The sequence below is a fragment of the Tasmannia lanceolata genome, unplaced genomic scaffold, assembly GCF_043159265.1.
Source record: "Tasmannia lanceolata isolate RefF3 unplaced genomic scaffold, GAP_Taslan_0.1 ptg000025l, whole genome shotgun sequence".
In the NCBI taxonomy this organism is placed as follows: Eukaryota; Viridiplantae; Streptophyta; class Magnoliopsida; order Canellales; family Winteraceae; genus Tasmannia; species Tasmannia lanceolata.
In genome coordinates this window covers 9472855-9495906 of record NW_027518702.1, presented here as the reverse complement: position 1 = coordinate 9495906, position 23052 = coordinate 9472855, and the positions used below count along the sequence as shown (strand labels likewise).

General features: G+C 38.1%; 2 protein-coding genes and 2 long non-coding RNA genes across 5 annotated transcripts in view; 3 read left to right on the top strand and 1 right to left on the bottom strand.

The window, feature by feature from the left end:
* Window positions 1–3696, top strand: part of LOC143857511 (uncharacterized) — a 38144-nt gene extending 34448 nt beyond the window's left edge. For both annotated transcript variants that reach the window (XM_077367950.1, XM_077367948.1), the window contains 6 exons: window positions 681–764; window positions 917–1101; window positions 1358–1496; window positions 1881–1940; window positions 2378–2449; window positions 3363–3696. In XM_077367950.1, coding sequence (XP_077224065.1) covers window positions 681–764; window positions 917–1101; window positions 1358–1496; window positions 1881–1940; window positions 2378–2449; window positions 3363–3476 — 654 coding nt within the window. In that variant the 3' untranslated portion in view covers window positions 3477–3696. The remainder of the gene's footprint in view (window positions 1–680; window positions 765–916; window positions 1102–1357; window positions 1497–1880; window positions 1941–2377; window positions 2450–3362) is intronic.
* Window positions 3697–9389: 5693 nt separating this feature from the next.
* SK1 (shikimate kinase 1) lies at window positions 9390–16559 on the top strand. The gene is made up of 11 exons (XM_077368114.1): window positions 9390–9548; window positions 10227–10546; window positions 11123–11181; window positions 11319–11373; window positions 11609–11681; window positions 11815–11902; window positions 12139–12221; window positions 12327–12456; window positions 13419–13497; window positions 14198–14262; window positions 16175–16559. Exons 2-11 carry the CDS (start codon window positions 10327–10329, stop codon window positions 16232–16234), a joined length of 912 nt encoding a protein of 303 aa, XP_077224229.1. The 5' UTR covers window positions 9390–9548; window positions 10227–10326; the 3' UTR covers window positions 16235–16559.
* Window positions 16560–19550: 2991 nt separating this feature from the next.
* LOC143857748 (uncharacterized) lies at window positions 19551–21022 on the top strand. Its single transcript, XR_013238744.1, has 2 exons — window positions 19551–19747; window positions 20544–21022. It is a non-coding gene; the product is annotated as an uncharacterized LOC143857748 (long non-coding RNA).
* Window positions 21023–21469: 447 nt separating this feature from the next.
* Window positions 21470–22518, bottom strand: LOC143857747 (uncharacterized). The gene is made up of 2 exons (XR_013238743.1): window positions 22101–22518; window positions 21470–21963 (listed from the first exon to the last, which is right to left on the bottom strand). It is a non-coding gene; the product is annotated as an uncharacterized LOC143857747 (long non-coding RNA).
* Window positions 22519–23052: the final 534 nt, after the last annotated feature.

Genomic DNA, 23052 nt, shown 5'->3' with positions numbered 1-23052 from the left:
ATATATATATAGAGAGAGAGAGAGAGAGAGAGAGAGAGAGAGAGAGAGAGAGAGAGAGAGAGAGAGTAAACTATTTACAAAACTTCCACTAATTACGAATGCACCATAACAACAAGTATGCATGCACCATAACATGTGCAACTTATGGATTATTTCCAATATTTATGTCATGTCCATGTGAAGGGATTCCTTTGGTCCATAAATTATATGGATATTCGGGACTCTAAATTCAAAACTCTGCTAGATCTTCATTTCTTCTTGTATTGCCATTTTGGCATTATGAACCAAATTAGTAACACGATTAATGATGCCAATACGAAAAATACTTTTGTAAAATCCATTTAAATCTGTTATTTCTACACTTGTCGTCATTGCTGGGTGGTTTCAGTAGGAACTAACTTTGAGCTGAGGAAATATTCTTTGGGGGTCAACAAATTATTGCATATAGTTATCTATTTACTTTTGTTGCCATTGATGTGGACCATTGTTATTGCATATAGTTATCTATTACTTTTGATGGTGCTCATACAACTCTCATATAAATGAAGATCTTTACAAAACTGAAGAGTATCATATGCTGTAGCTTCCTCATGGCTGCTTGATATCCTTCTCCAAATAAATTAGTTATTCTGGTCATTTATTTATTGTCTTTTAATTTTTCTTCCTGTGATCTGGATCAGTGGTTTGGAGATGCTGAAAAGCTTACAAAGGCCCTTTTCTCATTTGCCACCAGGCTAGCCCCTGTAATTATATTTGTCGATGAGGTAAGCATTTCCCTGCTCCATAACTGGATAATGATTTGCTTGAGAATGACCTAATTTCGATGCCTTGTTACTTGAGTATAAACAATGTCTTATATGTTTAAATAACACGTTGTAGAATCTGTTTTCTGGGCATCTGAATTTGGTTTGTTTAGGTTGACAGTCTACTTGGCGCCCGTGGTGGTGCTTTTGAGCATGAGGCTACTAGAAGAATGCGAAATGAATTTATGGCAGCTTGGGATGGATTGAGGTCTAAAGATAGCCAAAGAATTCTCATTCTTGGTGCTACCAATCGACCTTTTGACCTAGATGATGCTGTCATACGCCGCTTGCCAAGAAGGTAAGATTGCAAAACAATTCATTCTTTTATCCATCTCAAAATGTACAGGAAACTTTACTTACAAGCATTGTGAGTTACAGTTGCAAGAGTCTTGAGTTATAGTTGCAACAGTCTTATACTTGTCCGTTTCTGCTTTAGATTCTCACAATTCTTAGATGCTTTTGGTTAATCATAACTTGTTTCTACTTTTTGTTTCTGTTCTTGCTTCCTGCTGCAGTAGGATATACATTGATCTTTTTTTTTGAATGATATGTAGGATATACATTGATCTACCAGATGCTCAGAATCGGATGAAGATTTTAAGAATTTTTCTGGCTCAAGAAAACATAGATTCCAGTTTCCGGTACGAGGAACTAGCCAATGCAACTGAAGGATATTCAGGGAGCGATTTGAAGGTATTGTACCTATGATTTAGGCGACACTTTGAATTTATTGCTGACACACGTGTTGTGTTGTGTTGTGTCTTACCGTGTCGACACTCCTTTTGACATTTTTAAATGTACCGCTAGAAGTGTCAGTAAATTTATATGTATGTACGTGTATGAGTGTGCCACTATTTCTAGATTTTTAGGGTTTGCCGGCCATCCATGTCGAAACTTGGGACACAAATCTGTGTCCTCAAATCATGATTATATATATTTTCTATTTTAGCTGTGTCTCCATTTCTAAATTTTGGGAGTTTGGCGTGCCCGACACCATGTCTGTGTGTCCGTGTCCACAATGCCAATAATTCGTGCCTTGGCGTTTATGCTCCCGTGTCTTACTTTCTTCTTGTGCAGAACCTTTGTATTGCAGCAGCATATCGACCTGTACAAGAACTTCTAGAAGAAGAGCAGAAGGTATGGGCCTTTCACTTATGGTTTAGCCATTATTGTCCTATTCTTTCCCAGACTTTTTGGAATGGGAAATGATATCAGAACAACCATGTTTTGATATTTTCACTTACTCATCTTGTCTTTTAGTATTTAAAGAGCTGTCAAAAGTTATTACATTTCCCAAAAGGTTCTCACAAGCCAATTTTAAAAGAAAGGAGGTTTGTGCAATGATTAACACATAGTTGTGCTGATATCATTTCCCTTTGGAAATTACCTAATTTATGCAACCTATCAGAAATGTGCTCACGTATTTCTCAGAATTCATGGGGCTTTTCATGGGTAGGATATGCATGGGTGTGCTGTAGATTGGAAGGATAGTGTGTTCTGCCCATTAAATTTACATGATACTTCTTTTATTTCAGTTCTTTCTCATGGTAAGATGAGATTTCTTTCTTGTTCAGGGAGGTACAAAGGGCATGCCACCAGTCTTAAGGCCACTCAATTTGGACGATTTTATTCAGGCGAAAGCCAAGGTATGGATATTCTCTTCTTTGCTCACTACTTGATGGGAATAGCTGGTAAGTCTGAATGAGTGTCACCTCATTGTAAATGAGGCACTTTCATGAGTACAGTGGGTCCCATCTTTGGTCCACCTGGAACTGCCACCTAGCAGGCCCGATATTGGATCTACAATAGCTAAAAAATCAATGTCAATTGGATTGATAATCCAAAAGTATTTTTTTGGTTTTGAATGTTAACTTTTGCCCGTGTTGTTTTTTTTCCAACTTTTATAGGCTCTTGATTGAACAGTTAGGATCATCCAATCAGTTTGTTTTATAACTCATTAGAGATCTAAGGTAGGACCCCAACAAAGTGAACAGTCTAGATCGACCAAGGGTTAGGCCGACTAAGTAACCCGACCGGAGTATTTCTTTTATTGTAGGTAGTCTGTTGCTAGTGTGATTCATTCCCATTACCTGGAAAGACATAATCGCGTCCTAGCCTGTCTACACCTTATACTACATTATAAAGCCAAAATTGCAAGACTTTTCATTTGTTTGCAAATTTTCTATTCTATTTATACCATATTTTTTTAGTAATTTCCGCATCCATTTGCAACCCTGTTTATTCCTTTTCTATCATGTGCTTCTCATCTGCCATTTACTATTAATCCAGCAAAACTATGAGAAGAAGATCAATTCATTGTAGGCTGTTGTTTATACTTCGGCAAGTTTCAAGTTTGACAAGCATATTTGACACTGAAATGAACTTTAAACTTGGAATTTCAATTGAATTTTAGGCGTACTTTGTGTGTGAAATGCAATGTAAAAAACCCAAGATGGGATTAAAGATTCATAATAATCCAACAGGAGATTGAAACTGATAACTCTGCCGGAATCAACTCGGAAATGTGAATTCCAATTTCTATTTTCTGTGTTTTATTAGGTTGGAGCTTCAGTAGCCTATGATGCTACAAGCATGAATGAACTGCGGAAATGGAATGAACAGTATGGGGAAGGTGGCAGCAGGAGGCGATCTCCATTCGGGTTTGGCAACTAACATGACTTTTCGATGTTCCTCAACAAAGCCCACATAACTTTAATTGTTGTTTTTTTTCTCCCAGTATTTAAGTTAGAATTCTTTGTTATCTATAGAATAAGGCTATTCCCTCTTTCTAAATTTTTTCTTCTACTTGAGTTATTATACTATGTATATTCAGTTAATTTTGCTTGATTAAGCATTCATTTAAATATATGCTCATCATTTTAATTGCCATTAATTTTTTATCAATGCTTGGACTTGCGTTGGAGTTTTAGTCAGGGAGTCTTCAATAAACACAAATAGGGTGATTTTGGATTGCTAGAATTAGGAATTGGAATCATCGTCTTATTCTGATTCTGCCTGATTCCGGTGTTTGATTCAAATAAATGGAAGGAATAGGTGGGCGAAATTGAAACTGGAGTGGAATAGATGGGGGGGACTTTAATACTTTATGGTGACTTGTGTTTTCCATCCAAGAGGTGGTATTTTGATTCCAGCAGAATCAGAATGAGGACAACTATGCATAAGAATATGTAAATTGGTTGGGAAGAAGAGAAACAGAAACAACTGATTCTAATGGTCTTTCGGAAACGAATAAAATGGCCCTAATTTGAGGGTTTAATATTTAGGAAAGTGATATATTTGCCCCCTTCTCTTCCCTGGGCCACTCCACTCTAGTGTCTAAGAGTGACCATCTATCTGATTCGCAAAACAATACTTTCCTTCTTTTTTTTCTTTTTTTTTTGGGGGTTGAGCATATAGAACAGTAGGCTGAGGCTCTAAGCTAAAGCAATCCTCTCCTTTTTCTATTTAAAATGGGGTTGGGGATGTAGAACAGTAGGTTGAGGCTCTGTATCACAACCTTGAGGTTAGATTCAAACCCTTACCAACCTACAAAGAAAATTAGAAAAGGGTTGGTGAAATAAAAATAGCATAAATGCCCACCTAAGGGGTGGAAATATCACTCCTTTTTTCTCACTACGTGGCATTACTTTTAACCCAATGAAAGAAAATGATTCGATCCACATCAAGGTGCACCATATGAGCAAGACACCAATGAGCTGTTATTTGTGTGAGAAGAATGCTTCAACAGGCACCTACCAAAAAAAAACAAAAAAGAATACTTCAACAGGGGGGACCAAATGACACAAAATTATTGATACAGATAATTATTGATAGAAACACCCAAGTTAATCTCAGCCATCGATTTAATGATTTAATAAAAATCGGATCTCGGGATTAGGGGTGCAACTCGGGTCGGGTTGGCCGGGTTGAGGCCAACCCGACCCAACCCGACCCGACCCAACCCGATTTCACCATTTGTTTGATTTCTCTATTTTATTCTTGTATTTCCATCTCATCCTAGTCATTAGATGTTCCCCAACAAGAGGGTTAATTAAGACAACTTTCACCAAGTTTTTTATTTCTTTCTATATTTGAGTTATATAATGACAAAACAAACATAGAAGTAAAATTTTTATACATATTGGAATTGGAAATCGGGTTTTGGGTCGGGTCGGGTTGCCCGACACCCCAACCCGACCCGACCCGATTTCCAATTCGGGTTGATTTTTCCCAACCTAACCCAACTCAAATTCGGGTTCAACCCGACCCAAGTTGCACCCCGACTGGGGATGGAATTAGGGCTCGGGCTGTGAAGCGACCCTAGCTAATTTTGACCAGATTAGTGTTTTGGTACGGTCGGATCATAGTTTAGATAACCCAAAGTACATAAATTCCGTAGTATAATATGGTGCCTCCACTAGGGATTTGAGCCATTCATTTGACACCTCTGATCGATCAAAGGTGGGGCTTGTTGAGGCTAAAATCCGGACTAGCTTGGTTGAAGAGGTCCTCTGTTGAGCTTGGCTCCTATAGACGACCTATGACCTATGAACACAGAGAAATCGTTAGAGGGCCTAGAGTTTGGACTCCGAGGACCTCTCGATGCTTAAGTCAGATGAGGCAACAAGTAGAAACTGAGCAAGGCAAGAGGAGCAATGAGTGCTAGTGCTATGATGATGCGTACCTTGGAGTTTGGCCCCCAAATAATTCCTAGGCAGTTTAGGAAACTTGCCATTGTTAGAATCTTCTATGATTGGATGAGCTCTCAGAATTGTAGTTTCCAAGTTTATATTATCACTAAGATAGCTTTTTGGGCTTCTACAAGAGTTGCAAAATTACCCTCTTTCCCATTAGCCATCTTTAAACTTCTGGCGCCGTGTGTTAGCTTCTGATTGGATGCCAGGCCGGTCAGCCATTCTGGTCAGCCCATGTCGGATGATCATTCCGCTTTTCCCATGTTGGCAGACACAAGTCTGCAGGCCAGACTGGCTCGGGTTGGTTGGACCAGGTTAGTTGTCAATTATGGCTGTCCCAGGTCGACGGGCCATTCTGGCTAACTCAGGTCCGCTGACAAATCCAGGTCGCCTGACTCACTATTGGAGGTCAGATTTAATCCCCAACAAGACACTTTCTCAGTGGACCTGCCACATTGTATTTACAATGAGGTTCCACCCTACTAAATCATTCCCCGTTTGAAACATCTGTTTGATTCAGACCATGACCGTCCATCTATTGCGATCATTCTCATCGATCACAAATCAAAACAAATCGGATGATCACAATCAAAACAGAAATCCGGCTTAGAATCCATTATCAGGTCTCCACAAGGATTAACGGATTGGATCATCCAAGCAAGGCAATTTCATGACATTTGGGGTAGGGGCACAACTTAGCTAGAATTAGCATTTGATTTCCCATTGACAATGAAAGGGCCTCCGGCTGGGGCCATCACCATCTATATCTATGAATATGATTCTACTTCACTATCTTGAATCTATGTTTCGCCGTCCTTATCCCCTGTCCTGAGCTTGACTCCATCCTCATCGACGAATGAGACTTCACCCGTATGTGCATGAGACTTCTCCTTGAAAGTGAGTTGTAGAACATGAGCTCAATCCTAACCTGAGCCTTGGTTCAAGGCTAAGGCTAATTTGCATCTAAATCTCTCAACCCTAACCCAGTTTTTAAAATGGGGCTGGGTCCCAAAAATTTTTTGTCAGCGTAAGACTTTTAAAAGAGGAATGCTAAAATCAGAGGCTCGCCCTTGCAGAAATCGGATGAAAGGGCACCACCACCAAAGTGCATTTATAATATGAGGAAATGAAGTATGTGCAGCTGCACGGATAAGCTATCTGTGCATGGGTCACAAACCATAGTGGGGGCCACATTTTTTAGGGGATCCAAAGCATTCATTTGGAAGGCCCTATCCATTTGAAAGGCCCTTCCTTGGATAGGGTGTGTACAAAAAATCAGCCATATAGGATCATCCTAACCCAATCAAAGTTTGAGGGGAAAATGGACGGAAAGGCCTTCCAAATGAATGCTTTGGATTCCCCAAAAAAATGTGGCCCCCGCTGTGGTTTGTGTAGCCATGCACAGATAGCTAATCTGTGCAGCTGCACATACTTCATTTCCTCTTATAATAATATATAGAAGTCAAAGCCTTAATTGCACTTTGGTGATGTGCAAGTAATATATTATTATTATTATAAATACCCATAAAAAAGTAATATATTATAAATGCACTTTGGTGGGGGTGTCCTTTCATCCGATTTCTGCAAGGGTGCCCTCAAGTTTAGCATTCCTCTTCTAAAAATTATGATAAAACCACGATAAAATCAGAGAGGCCGGTTGGTTTGTCCAATGCCTCAACCCTAGCCTAACCCCAAAATTAAACCAGTAGGCTTTTTACAACGCTACCCAGCCCTAGCCGAGCCAAGATTGGGTTGAACCTAGGGGTGCAACTCGGGTCGGGTTCAACCTGAAAAAAAAAAAAAAAAAAAAAAAAAGTCAAGTTGGGTTGGGTTGAGTTCAGGTCGGGTTTGGGCTCAGCTTTGGGTTGAGATTTCCCAACCCGAGTTGAGTTCGGGTCGGGTTTGGGTTGAGATTTCCCAACCCGAGTTGAATTCAGGTCGGGTTTGGGTTGAGGGTTCAGGTTGGCTTCAACCTACCCGAGTTGAGGCCGGCCCAAGTACCCAAGGTGGGGTCCACCAAATGTTGTTGGTCGTTGAGGGTGGGCAGTCAATAAAGCTTTGCGCTGAAAATCAACATCCCCCACCAATATCTTTTGAGATTGGTGGTAGGTTCTGTCTGACGTGGTAGCTCTCGTGCTTCCTCATCCACCAAACCTCTCCTTCAAAAGGAAATTACCAAAATAAGGACAACTATGGCTAATATTTACAATAAAAAATAGAAAATTATAGTTTAAAATTTTAAAAAGCATTTGCTAGCGACTTTCGCCCACCAAGATGAATAAAATGAATAAGACAAAATCTGCTGACAAGTAAGCCTCTTTGGCTACTCTCTCATGCATCAGCCACCCGCAAAATGCCTTTCTCCGAAAGTCACTAGCAAATCTTTTAGTTTGAAAGCTTAGGTCTTTGTTAGGATTGGATTGCAGGTATTTTCTAGAAAAGGAAAAGCATTTCTAAAAATTCCTTACCTTTTTAAGGAAAAAGATAATCTGAACCAATCCTATTCAATTTTTACTTTATGATAATATTCCTCTATACTAAATTACTAATCATAATTATGTCATTTTCCTTTAAATTATGGAAATTTAAAAAAAAATTTCTCAATATAAAAAAGGGGAGTGATAAATCGACTCCCAAATTTCTTAAATCCGACTCCCCATGTGTCTTTCTCTCTCTAACTCAAAGGAGAGAGAAAGGCACACAGGGAGTCGATTTAAGATATTGGGGAGTCGATTTATCACTGCCCTAAAAATATTATGTCAGAATTGTTTTCTTGCAATCCAAACAGAGGAATTAGGGATAATGGCATGTTAAATAAATAAACCGCATATGTAAAACCAATAATCACACATATGCTAACGGTTTTAATGTTAAATATGATTATTTGCAAATAATGATTATAATAGTTTTAACAACCAATGGAGCAATGATAGATACAAGGGAGCCCTTGCATAAAGAGCCAAAAAAGGGTCAAGAAAGTCACTTATAAGCCCATTTCAAAAAGATAATTATTGGGTCCCACTTCTTTCTCTCGCGTACATGATCAAGTCCGTTGATCGAACCGCAACCATTCCAATTACCGTTGATCTGATGATCCTATGTCCTTCGTCCTTCATCCTTCGACTCTCGTTTAGGGTTCAACTCAACTGAACTCAACTCAACTAAGCCTTTGTCCCAAACTAGTTGGGGTCGATTAATGAATCCTTTAGAAAATTTTCATGAAGAAGGTGACACGGGGTTGTACCGAGAAAAATTAAACCATTGAATTTTCAGCTACTTTATCTTAGGCATGAGATGATCATTTATGGTGGGACCAAGACCATGTGGGTCCCCTAAAAATCAACTGCCTTGACTTCACATTTATACAGGGCCCACAAATTTCCTTCTAAATTGATTATAAAATTGACTTTCTGCTTAAATTGGCTTGCAAAAGAGTCTAACCTATCTTAATGTCTCATTAGCAAAGCAAAAATTAAATAAGGACCATTTTTTCTTAGGGTCGATTTATCACTGCCCTTTCTTTTTTTTATAAAATTTGGAGGTAGGTATTCAAGTTAGGTCTATCAGCCCCAGATACTTCTCTCTAAAATTTGGAGTTAGGTATTTACTATTCTGGAATTGCTAGGGTCCATAGCAAAAAGCCATTTTGCAGCTGGTCTATCCCACGTCAGACCAGCCACCTCATGCTTTTGTCTCAATTGATGAGGTGGCTGGTCTGACGTGCGGCAGACCAGCTGCAAAACTCCTTTTACGATGGATGCTAGCAATTCCCTTACTATTTAGCTCAGGTTTATCGGTGAGGGTATTTTCGGTAATCCAAAATAAAGGCTGCTATCAGCTACAAAGGATTTTTGTTATTTCAAATTTATTGCCTTATAAATACCCGAAACCCCCTTCTTCCTTACCCTCGTGTCTGTTATCCTGCGCACCCTCGTTTCTTACCCTGCGCACTACTCTTCCCTCCTCCTCCTCCTCCTACCTTTGCTCTCTTTTTCTTCGTCTTTTCAAAGTCTTTACGAATCCTCGAATACAAATCCTGAGAACTTTGAAGGTTTGTTTCCCTCAGACGCGTCTAAAGTTTTCCCATTTAAAACTCTTCATTTCTCTGAACAAAGTTCTGAAAGTTTTTTCTTGGAATTTTTTCCCTGGAAATTTTTTTCCTTTCCAAACTTTTCTAAGAAATTCTTGCAATCCAAAAAGGGCCTAAATTTCGTGTTCTTTGCGGATTATTTTCCTTTTCAAGCTAAATTGGCGTTCTTTTTTATCGATTTTATGGTTTTTAGCCATTTTCAGATAAACTTTCTCGAAATTTTCAAAAAATCTGTTTTTTTTTGTACTAAATTTCATGTTCTTGGCTGATTATTTCGAAATTGGCGTTATTTTTGATCGATTTTATGGTTTTTAGCCATTTTCAGATCCATTTCTTCGTAATCTTGAAAAAATCTGTTTTTTTTTTTTTTTTGGTACTAAATTTCATTTTCTTGGCCGATTATTTCGAAATTGGCGTTATTTTTGATCGATTTTATGGTTTCTAGCCATTTTCAGATCAATTTTCTTGCAATCTTAAAAAAATCTGGTTTTTTGTACTAAATTTCGTGTTCTTGGCCAATTATTTCCCTCTCACTTCAATTTGGGGTTATATTTTGATGGAATTTAGGGTTTTTAGCTCTTTTTTTTTTATTCCTATGCAAAAAATAATAATCTGATATCTGATTCTCTTTATTAGCAGTGATCACGTAGGATCAATGGATTCGGATTTACGATGAAGAATTTAATGAGAATTTTTGAAAAAAATTAGAGATTTTTGAGATTTATTGGATATCTGGATCATGGAGACTGCGGCGAATAATTTGAGCTTGCAATCTTGTACGTTGATCCGTTTTGAAAAGAGCGTGAATAAGCCTAATGGCTACTTAGGGTTTTCGCAAAGATATGTTGAAGAGAAGAGCCTTCAGAAGCTCAGTTTTAGTGGTTCAAGGCCAAGGCGCGATTTAATTAGGTCTAGACGCGTTGGATTGGAGATTTCTTCTTGTTATAAGAACTCTCCTGGTATGTTCCCTGCGAAACATATGCGATTTCTAATTAATTTTCATATCAAAGTTAGGTGTTTTATATCTATGAATCTGTAATTTGCTAATGTTATTGTATTTACATGGAAATTCCTTATGATTAATTGTTTCTATATCTGCATTCAGAATTTCGAAATTCGAATCAAGGGTATGGAAATTTTTACATGCTAATTTGTTTCCTTTAGTATGCTTCTGTTTTCGGGTAATTTTCTTATCAAATTTGGGAGTTTTATAGGTTTGAATCTGCGATTTGTGAATGCTAGTGTACACTGAATTGTATCTCATGGGTTAATTTCCTCTGTTAGAATTAGTCTTAAGGGTTCGGAACAGTAATTGCTTCTATATCTACATTCAGAATTTTGAAATTCAAATCAAGGTTATGGAAAGTTTTAAATTAAGAAGCGGGATATGGAATTGAATCCCTCATTTTTATAGAAATTTAGAAATATTATTATTTGATTTGATCAACCCTTGTCAGGAATTTCCTTATTTTGTACTTAATCTTTTAGTTTATCACTGACTTTTTATTTAAATTGTCATTTCTTGTTACTTACAGCATCGGCACTGGAATCGGAGAATTCATATGCTTCTGTAGATGAAGCTTTGATTTTAAAGGTATAGAATTATGTGCATTCTTATTTCCTTAGTGGTATTGGTGTAGCAGGATATAAGAGCATGAGAGTTTGAGTTAAATTGTGGTTTTTATAGGTTCTTTTGTGTCAGCCATGTGATGGATTTTGATATAATTGCAGAAGAAATCACAAGATGTTTCATCACACATAAATGGCCGGTGCTTATATCTTGTGGGTGAGTTCTTAGTTTAAGAGCTTCCTTGCTGCATTTAATTTGATGAACAAGATTGGTGATAAATGGTTAGTTCAAGAGGGAAATTTTCGGAATTTATCGGGTTGGGCTTTTGCCTTTTAATTCGGTAGGGTCCAGGCCGAATCCCAATAATTAATCTAGCAAGAGTTCACCCCTAAGTCAATTAGGAGCATATGCGTTAATGAAATACTGAAACTCCTCGGGGCACGAGATGCAGGAATGATGGGCTCTGGGAAAACTACGGTGGGGAAGATTTTATCAGAAGCATTAGGTTACTCTTTCTTTGACAGGTTTGTACCTGCATAGTTGTAGTACCATAGAAGTTTTGTTTTGGCTTTGGTGATCTTTTCCATTGAAGGGGGGCCTTCCAAGTGAAATTGTTTGTATGTTGGGCAATGATTATGATTTTTGTGGGTGATGCAGTGACAAATTGGTGGAGCAAGCTGTCGGTGGAACTTCTGTAGCTCAGATATTTAGAGAGCATAGTGAGGCTTACTTTAGAGATAATGAGGTACTTTTAGTGGCTATAATGTTTTAGTTGCTTTTCATTGTTTTTCATACATAAAAAAGAGTGTATTTAAATGTGTCTTAGTATGTGTGGTTTGTGGCAATAGTTCCCAGTAGCTCACTCAGAAAAAGAAAAAAAGGGGGGGGGGGGGGGGGGCCACGTTGTTTGGATGCATTTAAGTTTCTTTTCTCCTTCGCATGAGGAGATGCAAGTATAATGATTTCTCTTTTGTCCTCTAGACTGAGGTTTTGGAGGGCTTGTCTTCAATGTGCCGTTTAGTTGTAGCAACTGGAGGTGGTGCCGTAATACGGCCAATCAACTGGTAGTGGATTGAGTATCTTTGGCCATCTTCCATAATATTTCAGACGTTGCATTATTTTCCTTTCGAGTTTATAAGCTAACGCTGACAGTTTTTTTGAATTATCAGGAAATATATGAAAAAGGGGATCACTGTATGGTTAGACGTGCCTTTGGAAGCTTTGGCAAGGCGGATCGCTGCTGTAGGGACTGATTCCCGCCCTCTTTTGAATCACGAATCTGGTGATGCTTACACAAAGGTGGTTGTTCATCCTGTCATTCTGAATGCCAGTCAAGCATGATAAATCATTATTATGCGGCATGATTCTTTTCAAGCCGACCACAACCATATGACCATAGTTGTCAAACTCTTACGACTCGTACGAGTCAACTCCTGAGTAGTCGAGTCGAGTCGTTGGGCTTTCGAGCCGAGTCGCATGGGTGACTCGCCTCTGTCGAAGACTCGTCAGAGTCGTTTGGTGACTCGGATGAGTCGCTAGGAGTCAACTCGAAAAAATAAGACTGTTACAAGTCGAGTCACTGGGCCCGAGCTTTCTTGTTTTGATGGTTGAAAACTTGGAAGTTCGAACTTAGAACTTAATTATTTTTGTGTGTGCAAGTTACAAGCATATAGTTATTTATACTTTTGGCTTAATGCTTTATCTATGTGCTATTGGGTTATGTTTTTTACATGCTTCATCTTTTGATTAGAATTTTTTTCAACTAGATTTTTGTTCTTGTCCAAAACTCTTACGAGTCACGAATCGAGTCACGAGTCATAAAATTAAGAAATTGAGTTACGAGTCGATTCACGGGTTGACAACTATGCATATGACAGTCACTTAGAGGAGACTGTAGTAGGATACCTACCAGAAATCTTACTTTATGTTGACTGGATAGTTGGTGAATGAAAAGGGCGGCCCAGTGCACGAGGCTCCTGCCATTGCGGGGTCTGGGGAGGGCTAGATGTACGCAGCCTCACCCCTGCTTTGCAGAGAGGCTGTTTCCATGACTCGAACCCATGGCCACCAGGTCACGATGGAGCAACCTTACCGTTGCGCCAAGGCTCACCCTCTTGGATAGTTGGTGAATGCTAGTTCCGAAATGAAGATCGCACACTGAGTGGGAAAATATCTCTTGCATGTAATGGAGTGTTAGACATATGAACCAGTTGTTGCAGTTTACCTTTTTATAGATTGTCTTTTTATTAAATTCTTTGCAGGCTTTTATGCGGCTTGCTACACTGTCTGAAGAAAGGGGTGAAGCATATGCAAATGCTGATGCCAGAGTTTTCCTCCCACGTATGTTTTCTTAAAGGCACCTTAAATGTTTGAGATGTTGTCTTTGTTCATTCCTCTAGTTACCGTTGTAATGGTTGGGATGCAGGATTAAAGTCCAAGTGAGAAAGATGAGGTTAATACTCTGGGTTTCATTTTTCTAAGTCACCTTATTGCTTTCAATTTAGAACAAGGGAAATCCTACTTGCATGGGGTTCAATGATTTTTGTCCATACCTCACCATTCTCCCCTTTATGCAACTAGATTTTGTTTTCCTTTTGATCCTGCATCTTGGTTATGGATTCTTAGTGGAAATAGCATAAATACCCCTAATTACAGATTTTATGCCACACCTTAACTGCAGATAGTTTACGTAATATAGACCATGCACAAGTTATTGTAACCCCTAGAATGATCCAATCATTTCTCTGTGTTGTTTACCAATCTCTCGTTCCCATCTATCGACCAAAACTGATTTATAGCCAATCAGCAATTTTTCAGTGAAGCAAAAATTGATGCAAACTCTTGGTCTTTGATGGTTCTTGATGATCTAGAATGCAAAAAGGAACCTTGTTTAATGTACTGTATGCTCTTTGGTAACTGCCAAAGCATTAATGTTTTTATTTAATCTTCTAGCTAGGGAGCGCTCCGGCTCCACATTCTCCTAATATCTAGATCCACCATGAAAAAAAATTGCTTTTTAAATAAGCACTTCTCTGTGCAGATATTGCTGCCAAACAGGGTCATGGGGATGTGTCTGCTCTCACTCCAACTGCTATTGCAATAGAGGTATCTACACCTTGATGGCTTTTCTCATAATTTTATGTATTTTCATGCTTCCTGAAAATGTTGGCTTGGCTTTCTCTTTCATGTTCAATATATTATAGGGATTTTTGTCAATTTGTCCCTAGTTTGTAAAATATTATCCAGTTAGTCATTAAAAATTATTGATTTTCCAAAATCTTAGAGAATAGTTTCCAAAACATTCTTGAGACGTTTTTATTAATGAAATTACAATTTTACCATCACGTAGTTTATAAGTCAGTAGAAAATCATTTTAAAAGAAAGAAAAACAGTAGATAAAGACAATGCCTAAATTGTTGTCATATGCCTGACTATGTGGCCATTGGGCCACCTTGTCATCTATCTACCTTTCTTTTTAGAATTTTCAGCATTTTTCATTGAAGTATGCACATGTCCAGATAAGAAATAAAGAAACGTTGAACGACATGACCATTTCCAGGCCACCATGGAGGTCTTATCTTAGCTCCTCCACTTCCCCTTCAACATCACCACCTCTTTTCAATCCTCCAAATCTCTCCACCCATGACACGTAATGCCGCTTCTCCCCTTGTGCTCCTTCCACTTCCACCTAATGTTCCCCACCTTCTGTCATCAATCATCTCCCATGTAGAACTCTCTCACCTCTTGAACAAGCTGAGACCCCCCCCCTGATACAACTCCCAAATAATCAAACCCAAATCCCAAGACAGCTCAGGCCATCATCTATGGCGTTCGGCCCTCCGACGGCCATAGTCACAAATCTCTGATATTTTCAATAATATCGTGATATTTTGCGAATTTTTTGATAAAACGACAATCTTCAAATTTTCTTGAGATTCTAAAAAATCATCGAGATATTTTTCATATTTTATGTTTTACTCTAAATTATCACGAAAAATATTGTGATAAATTCATGGTATTATTTGTTGTCCTAATTTTGTTCTTAAACTGTATATTTTGTATATTTTATTTTTCTAATTTTCCTGATATAAACCTGAAAATAAAAATTTTGGATACATCCTTCCCGAGAAATTTCTGAGACAGATATCTGCGACTTTGCCAACGGCATGCACAAGCCCCAGGTGGACATCTCCTCCGTCGTGTGCCTCAATGCCATGGAGGATGGTCAACTTTGCCTCTCTCATCCTTCCTCTCCTCTACTTAGTCTGCCGCTCCTAAAGCCACCTCCTCAACCACCCCCCCCCCCCCCTCCTCTCTCTCTCTCTCTCTCTCCAGGTTTTCCTCTCTTCTTCTACCATCTCTTCCTCCCAGACTCCTAATCTTCTATCCTTTTTCCAATGAATGGTGCCTTGGACCCACCATATCCACGCCACGGGGGCACGGTCTACGTCGCCTGCAACATTGGCTCCGATTTTGTGCAGGTGGCAATAATCAAAATTACCAGCGACTATGGTCATCTTCTTTTTTTTTTTTGGGAGATGGACGACTATGGTCATCACTAGCGACAATTGGTGCTTAAGGACAGGAAATTATGTAGGGAACAGTTGAAGCCATTGCTTTTGGTATTTGGCGTTGAATCCACACTCTGCTGGCCATCACCTTGCATGCACACCCAGAATTTGTGTTGGAAGGTGGAGGTAGGGTCTTGTTTTGTTTCGAGTAGTAAACGGAAAAGAAAAAGGAGTAAGGCCTAGATTAAAACTTCAATAGAACAGGTTTAAGACTTTAAAGCGATAGTAACATTGTAACTTTAAATAAAATAACAAATGTCATTGATGGAAGTTAGTTTTATGGATGTTTAGAAAGTATTCTCTTAAATACTAACGTTTTGGGGTAATAGGTATTTTTCTTTTTACTAACTCAAAGATATTTTACAAATTATAGACTAATAGCGGAAAAAAAACCCTGTAATTTATGATTAGAAAATGGATTAGAAACTGATTTTTTTTCTTGGCAGGCACTAATGAAGATCAAGGACTTTCTAAATGGCCACGAGTCCAATGGAAGAAATTACTAGTGTTTCCCAGAAGGCAAGCAAAAGTGGCCCTTGTCCTTGTTTCTGCTTCATGTAATTATTTTTTTCTCAATCCAAGTGTGTGGTAAGTAAAGAAAATTACAGAGATCAGGATGTGTCTGATCTCACCTAGCTTGGCCTCTTTACAGGGATGATTTTGAATGAACAATTGTTTGATTGAATTTTATTGGCATCATTTGAACTCAGGGATCCATTTATTTTATTCTGGATCACTGTAAACTTTTTCTAGTTTTATTAGAAGGGTCACCATAAACCTCAATATATGTATCTTTACTCTGTTCTTTCAATGGAGAGGTTTTTCAATGCTTATCTGGCTTACTTCTCTGTCAAGAGCTTCTATCCTGCACCCGCCCAACCCTTATGAACATTGGCAGCTGCTTGAAAACTTAAACCAATATTTGAGTTATTTTCCAACTGTTTATCTGGTTACTTCAAAAAGCAACAAGACACATGAGAAGTCATGCCATCAGAATTTTTTTACCTAACACGAGAAAAGAGGAAAAAAAAGTTAAGTTTTGTTCAATCTGTATACATCATACAATCTAAGCAAGTTGACAGCGTAGATATCAGCAAAATTTACGACATTCACGTTTGATTCGTACAAGTAATCAGTTTTCTGAGTTCTAATTAAGTAGGTTTCCATTTCTGAATTTTCTATGCACACAAACTTACACATTTCAGAGTAGTTAGGGGATCTCTATTGTTAAGGAGATTAAGTGGGTTTCCATTTCTGAATTTTCTATGTACACAAACTTACACGTTTCAGAGACTAGTTATGGGATCTCTATTGTTAAAGAGAGAATCAACTCCACATCATCAAAGACTGACGAGGTTGATTGAGATTTGATATACAGTTTTACAGCCATATGATGATTCTCCATTTCAAAAAAAAAAAGAGGTTATGATGATTCTACTTAATATTCAGGAGAATTCACAATTGTAGATATTCTCATATAAATTATGATTCTACTTGAATCTTCAGGAGATTTCACAGTTGTAGATTTTCCCATATGAGTTATGATTCTACTTAAATCTTGGGGAGATTTCACAGTTGTAGATGTTTCCCATGTGGGTTATGATTCTACTTAAATCTCCAGGAGTTGGAGTTCCCATATAGGTTATGATTCTACTTAATTCTTCAGGGACTTCACAGTTGTAGATTTTAACCATATTGGCTATGATCCTACTTAATGATTTCACAATTGGAGCATGGATTATGGAAGTTTGTGGGGACTTTAATGTACTCCAAAAAAAACTAGATTTAGGGCATGTTTGCAACCATAAAAAGTGTTCCATGGAATTATCATGGGCCCAGTTGTGAGAGAGGAGCTAGGAAGGAGAAAGGGGTAGAGACTTGATGGGACTGATGAAGAGAGCATGAGAAATCACTCAAAAAACAGTGGAAAAAAAAATAAAAAATAGGCCACTTCAAATTGGGCTTTTCATGATTTCCTGTTTTTCAGAGGCTTTTCATGATTTCCTCACTCCCACCCTCTCAAGTCTCTCCTCTCCCTCTCCACCCATCTCTCACAGGTGGCCCCATTAACATTCCATGGAATAATTTTTCATGGTTGTCAAACATGCAGTTAAGGTTCTCTATTTTCTTAACTGTCAAAAATTTCTCCTATATGAACTTCACTACCAATCTGAAATTTTGTAGGTGAAATCATGATGGCATTTCTTGTATCCAATATTGCCTTGTTAACATGGAATTCCATTCTACTTTGCCCCGTTTGGATTGCAAGAAAATATTTTTCGAGGAAAATTTCCTTTTGACAATTTGAAAGGAAACACTGATCATGGTTAATTTAGAGGGATATCATCGTGAATTGAAGGTCTAGTGAAAATTGTATAGGATTAGTTCAAGTTATCTTTTTTTTCGTGTTGAAAATCAAGTAGGAAATTTTGGAAATATTTTTCCTGCCCAAACTTCTCCAAAAAATTTCCTGCAATCCAAACAGGACCGTGTGTTTTAAAATTTCGCATGCATCATTCTCTTGAAATTTTGCCTCTTAATCAAATATAGCAGTGCCAATATCAGTAGCTGTTTTTTTTGTGACCGTATTCTAAGTACCATGGTTGAAGTTTTTTTGAAGAACAGATATTCTGCAAAAAAGTAAATAAAGAAAATGGTTTAAAATTTCGGTTTCGGTACCGGTTTCGGACCTTGAAATTTCAAATTTTCGGTCGAAATCTGGTACAAAACCCAAAATTAATATTTTATTCAATATTAAATTTCGGTGAAATAATAAATTAATATTTAAAAAAACATATTTTTTGGGGAAAATTTCGGAAAAACCGAAATTCCGAAATTTCGGCCGAAATAAATGACCGTTTCGGTTTTGTGTGATTTCGGTGTCGGTCTCCACTAAAATCCGAAATTTAAAACCATGTCCGTGACTAACAAGGGGCTGGCCCGGGGACGAAAGGGGGTGAATAAAAACATAAAAAATAAGGAAAGAAACAGAGAAGATGTTATGTCTTTAGAGATTTTATATGATGGGTGGCCGTGAGAACCCGTGAGGTTTGTACGGAAAGGGTATCACCGTTGGATTTCCATCCAATGGTGTATAAGTAGGGGTATAAACGAGCCGAGCCGAGCCGAGTTTGGCCAGGCTCGGCTCGGCTCGTTAAGCTCAAATACTAGGCTCGGGCTCGAACCAGGCTCGGGCTCGGGCAGCCTCGGCCAGGCTCGCGAGCCGCTCACGAGCTTGGGTTTATCGAGTTTCGCATATGGCAAATGGTGGTAGCAAAGGTAAAGGTTCGTAGTTAGTTCGTAGCAAAAGTAAAAAAAAAAGTAATAATTAGTTTGAAATGTAAAATAGCTGATTTATATAGTTTGAAATGAAAAATTACGAAGAACAGGTACTATGTTATGACAATTAATAAATAAATACCAAAAAATGATAAAAATTATGACAATTACGAAAAAAAATTAATTTTGAACCGTTTGATTTGCTGTGATGTTTACAGAACATACCTACCCTCACCTACCGTCATTACGTTATTTTTGCTTTTGCATATTATGTTGACTTTACGAGCTTTAACGAGCCGAGCCGAGCCCGGCCCGGCCTAACTCGGGCTCGGCTCGTTAAGGATTCGAGCCGAGCTCGAGCGAGCCTCCGAGCCCAAGCCAAAATTGACACCCCTATGTATAAGAAATGTTATCTTAAAAATTAAAGATAAAGACCAAAATCCAAAATGTAGAAAAGTAGCAAAAGTGTACTTCTTCTTCTACAAGTCAGGGGTTGTCATTTTCAACAAAAAAAAAAAACGAAAAGCTGAATGAGTTTCTCTCTCTCTCTCTCTCTCTCTCTCATTTCTACACAAAATCCTCTGCAACACTTCTTCCTCTGCCCTCTCTTTCAGCCGGAGATTTAGTCGGCCAGAAACGATTTTTTTTCAGTCCCTATCGGCGGCAGGTGTAAATTCAGGCGTGGGCGCGGGCATAGGTTTGGGCGTGGGATTTCCCTTCCAATATAACAAGCATTTAAGGTAACTTTCCCATCTTCGTTCAGGGACATGTATATTCACCTTTTTTTGTTACTTGGAACAGTCTCTTCAAGTGTAAAAGAGCAGCCATAACTACACTAGAGGGGGCTGTCTCAGGTAAGAAAAATGGGTGAATATATTGTTTAGCTTTTACTTATTCTTCTTTTTTTTTCCAATAATAACAATCTAATCTATATGATCCATTTGAGTTTGTCTATAGCCCACAAGATGAATGGTTTAGATCATGTTCATATGTTCCTTGTGGAGGGATGATTACAAATTTCTTGAAAATTTTCCAAATTTTATGGCCCATTTTATCCCAAATATTTTTTTATTAAATGAGAATTTTTCAAATTAAACTGAAATTTGAAGATTAATTCGTTAATAGATCTCTTGAAACTAGAAAAATAATGCAAAAAAAAAAAGGATATTGAGTTCTTGTTTATTTGAAGATTAATTCGTTAATAGATCTCTTGAAATTAAAAAAATGGATATTGAGTTCAGGTTCTGGTGAGATCGGGTCTCAATAAAATGGTCGATTAGATTTCTTTAATAATTTACTTTTTTATTATTAGATTACTCAATGGCTTCCTCCACTGGAAGTAGCAGGTGTAGATATCCACGTGAATATTGTCCATTTGGGCACGGCGAGATGGTTGTATTTCTTTCACAGACAGAAACTAATCAGGGGGACCATTTTATAAATGTTTAAAATGGAATGAAGTGTCATTTGTGTAGGTTTATTGAATTCATTTGTCATTATATATTGTTTAATGAAAAATCACATGTATTATTGTAGGGTACATCTAGGTGCAGATATTTCATAGGGGTAGATGAGATGCATAGAAGAGTGGCACATGAGGGCGAGCATGAAGACGACATACCACCTATGCAAAGAGAGTGGCAGAATCATGAAGATCTCATCAACAAGCATCTGCTTACATTGATTGGAATGAGCAGGTCATTTTCCAAGTTTGATTTGGACGAACAAGCAAGTGTAGCTTCAAATGTTTGTGGCCTAAACACATGCTTCTGGCTAGTTCTCCTTGTTGACCGGATCTTGCAATCTTGGCGCCTGAGAAAAGCCATGTAACAACCTTTGGATTTTTAACTAAAAATTACAGCTTCCTAGCCACATTCCTATTGGATTTAGTATACGTTATGAGTAGAGCATTCATATCTTTGGGAATGTTTTAAAAAAATCTAATTTGAATAAAAGGAATTCTTACACATTAGTGATTAAATGGGAAATGGAGTGCCTCACCTTCATGACCTATCTATTTTGGAGTCGTTGTAGTTGTGTATTTTGATACTTGTTTTAAGTGTTACCGGTGCATGCCCTTCTGGATGATATATAGCTGGGTGGTTGACCTATAAAAGAATTGACGTGCGGTGCACTTTTTGTGCGGTGATAATAGCAGAAGATGCATGCATTACTCATTTGCAATGCTTTAAAGCTGACTTGCTTTGAGCATTTTAAAATGAAGCAGTTCCTCACCATCAAAACTCAAGCTCTAATGCCCAAGCTTTCTAGAAGGTTTTGAGAAGAAAGTCGGTACTACAATGGACTAAATGAGTAATGCATGCATCAGATGAGGATCTAATAGAATTGTGGTTCACAAAATAGACCTCTGAAATCCTTGAGCTTGTAACTCGATCCTTGAAAATTAAACAGAATAAGATCAATTTCAGAACACAATCCAAAAGCACATGAAAAGGAACTCATGAATGAACTGTCATTTGCATTAAAGTGAATGGTTAAGCAATGATACCATGCACCAGTACACAAGCAAAAGGAGAGTAGCTCAAAAATAGAAAATGCACTAATAGTTGTTTCAAAAGGGAAATCCTTAATGCCATGAGGCTCGGGATTCAATTTTAGCCAGCAACATATATCACCATCTGCTTCTTCTTGCAATTTCAACACGTGAATATTTCAAAATCCTTAGACACCAGGGCTTTCATGGTCACCCTTCTCTCAAGGCTTGTGTAGGAAGGCTTTATCAGCCCTTTTTTCATCTTCTATCATGGCAAAAGCTCGCCTGTCCTTGATGCTACATATGAGCTACCTCATCTCTAGCTTGGCAAGAACATAACCTCCACAACCTATTCTTCTCACATTAAAAGCATAAGAATCCCAAAACCAAAAACCACATATAGATAACTGCTTACATTCAAAACCATAAGAACATCAAAACCAAGAGCCTGCATAAGCATGTCTGCAAGAAAAATGACTTGTTTATCAAATAATGGCCATAAAGAAAATAACTTTTTATCAAATAATGATCATAACTTTTTATCAAATAATGATCATAAGGTGAATATACATGTCCCTAAACGAAGATGGGAAACTTACCTTAAATGCTTGTTATACTGGAAGGGAAATCCCACGCCCAAACCTATGCCCGCGCCCGCGCCTGAATTTGCACCCGCCGCCGATAGAGACGGAAAAAAAATCGTTTCTGGCCGACTAAATCTCCGGCTGAAAGAGAGGGCAGAGGAAGAAGAAGTGTTGCAGAGGATTTTGTGTAGAAAGAGAGAGAGAGAGAGAGACTCATTCAGCTTTTCGTTTTTTTTTTTGTTGAAAATGACAACCCCTGACTTTTAGAAGAAGAAGTACTGACTTTTGCTACTTTTCCTCTGACATTTTGGATTTTGGTCTTTATCTTTAACTTTTAAGATAACATTTCTTATACACCATTGGATGGAAATCCAACGGTGATACCCTTTCTGTACAAACCTCACGGGTTCTCACAGCCACCCATCATATAAAATCTCTATCCTCAGGCTATGAAAATAAGAAAAAGAGAAAACGGTTCCTACACATGTGTAGATAAGTTATCTACACACTAGCTTAAAATACAGTGGGGACCACATTATTTGGGTGATTCAAACCATTCATTTTTAAGGCCCTTTTGGGAAGTGATATTTACACCCCTTTTGATCACTAGGGACACCCAGCAGCAGTGTATCAATGGCAAAAAGGGGATAAATTTTGGGAAGTGATATTTACGCCCCTTTTGATCACTAGGGACACCCAGCATCAGTGTATCAATGGCAAAAAGGGGGTTGTTGTACTTTATGCCAAAAAATCCAGTGGCTTTGATTGCAAAGTACACTGGCAAATGGGTGTCCCTGTGATAAAAGGGGCGTAAATATCATTTCCCTAAATTTTTGGTAGATCAGAACCTTGTGTTATAAACTCCATCTACTACTAACAGAGAGGAAGAAAAGAAGAGATAAAAATGGTGAAGCAGCAACACAGCTCTTAGAAATACAGTGCTCGCGTCTAGCTATGCTTTTTGTGT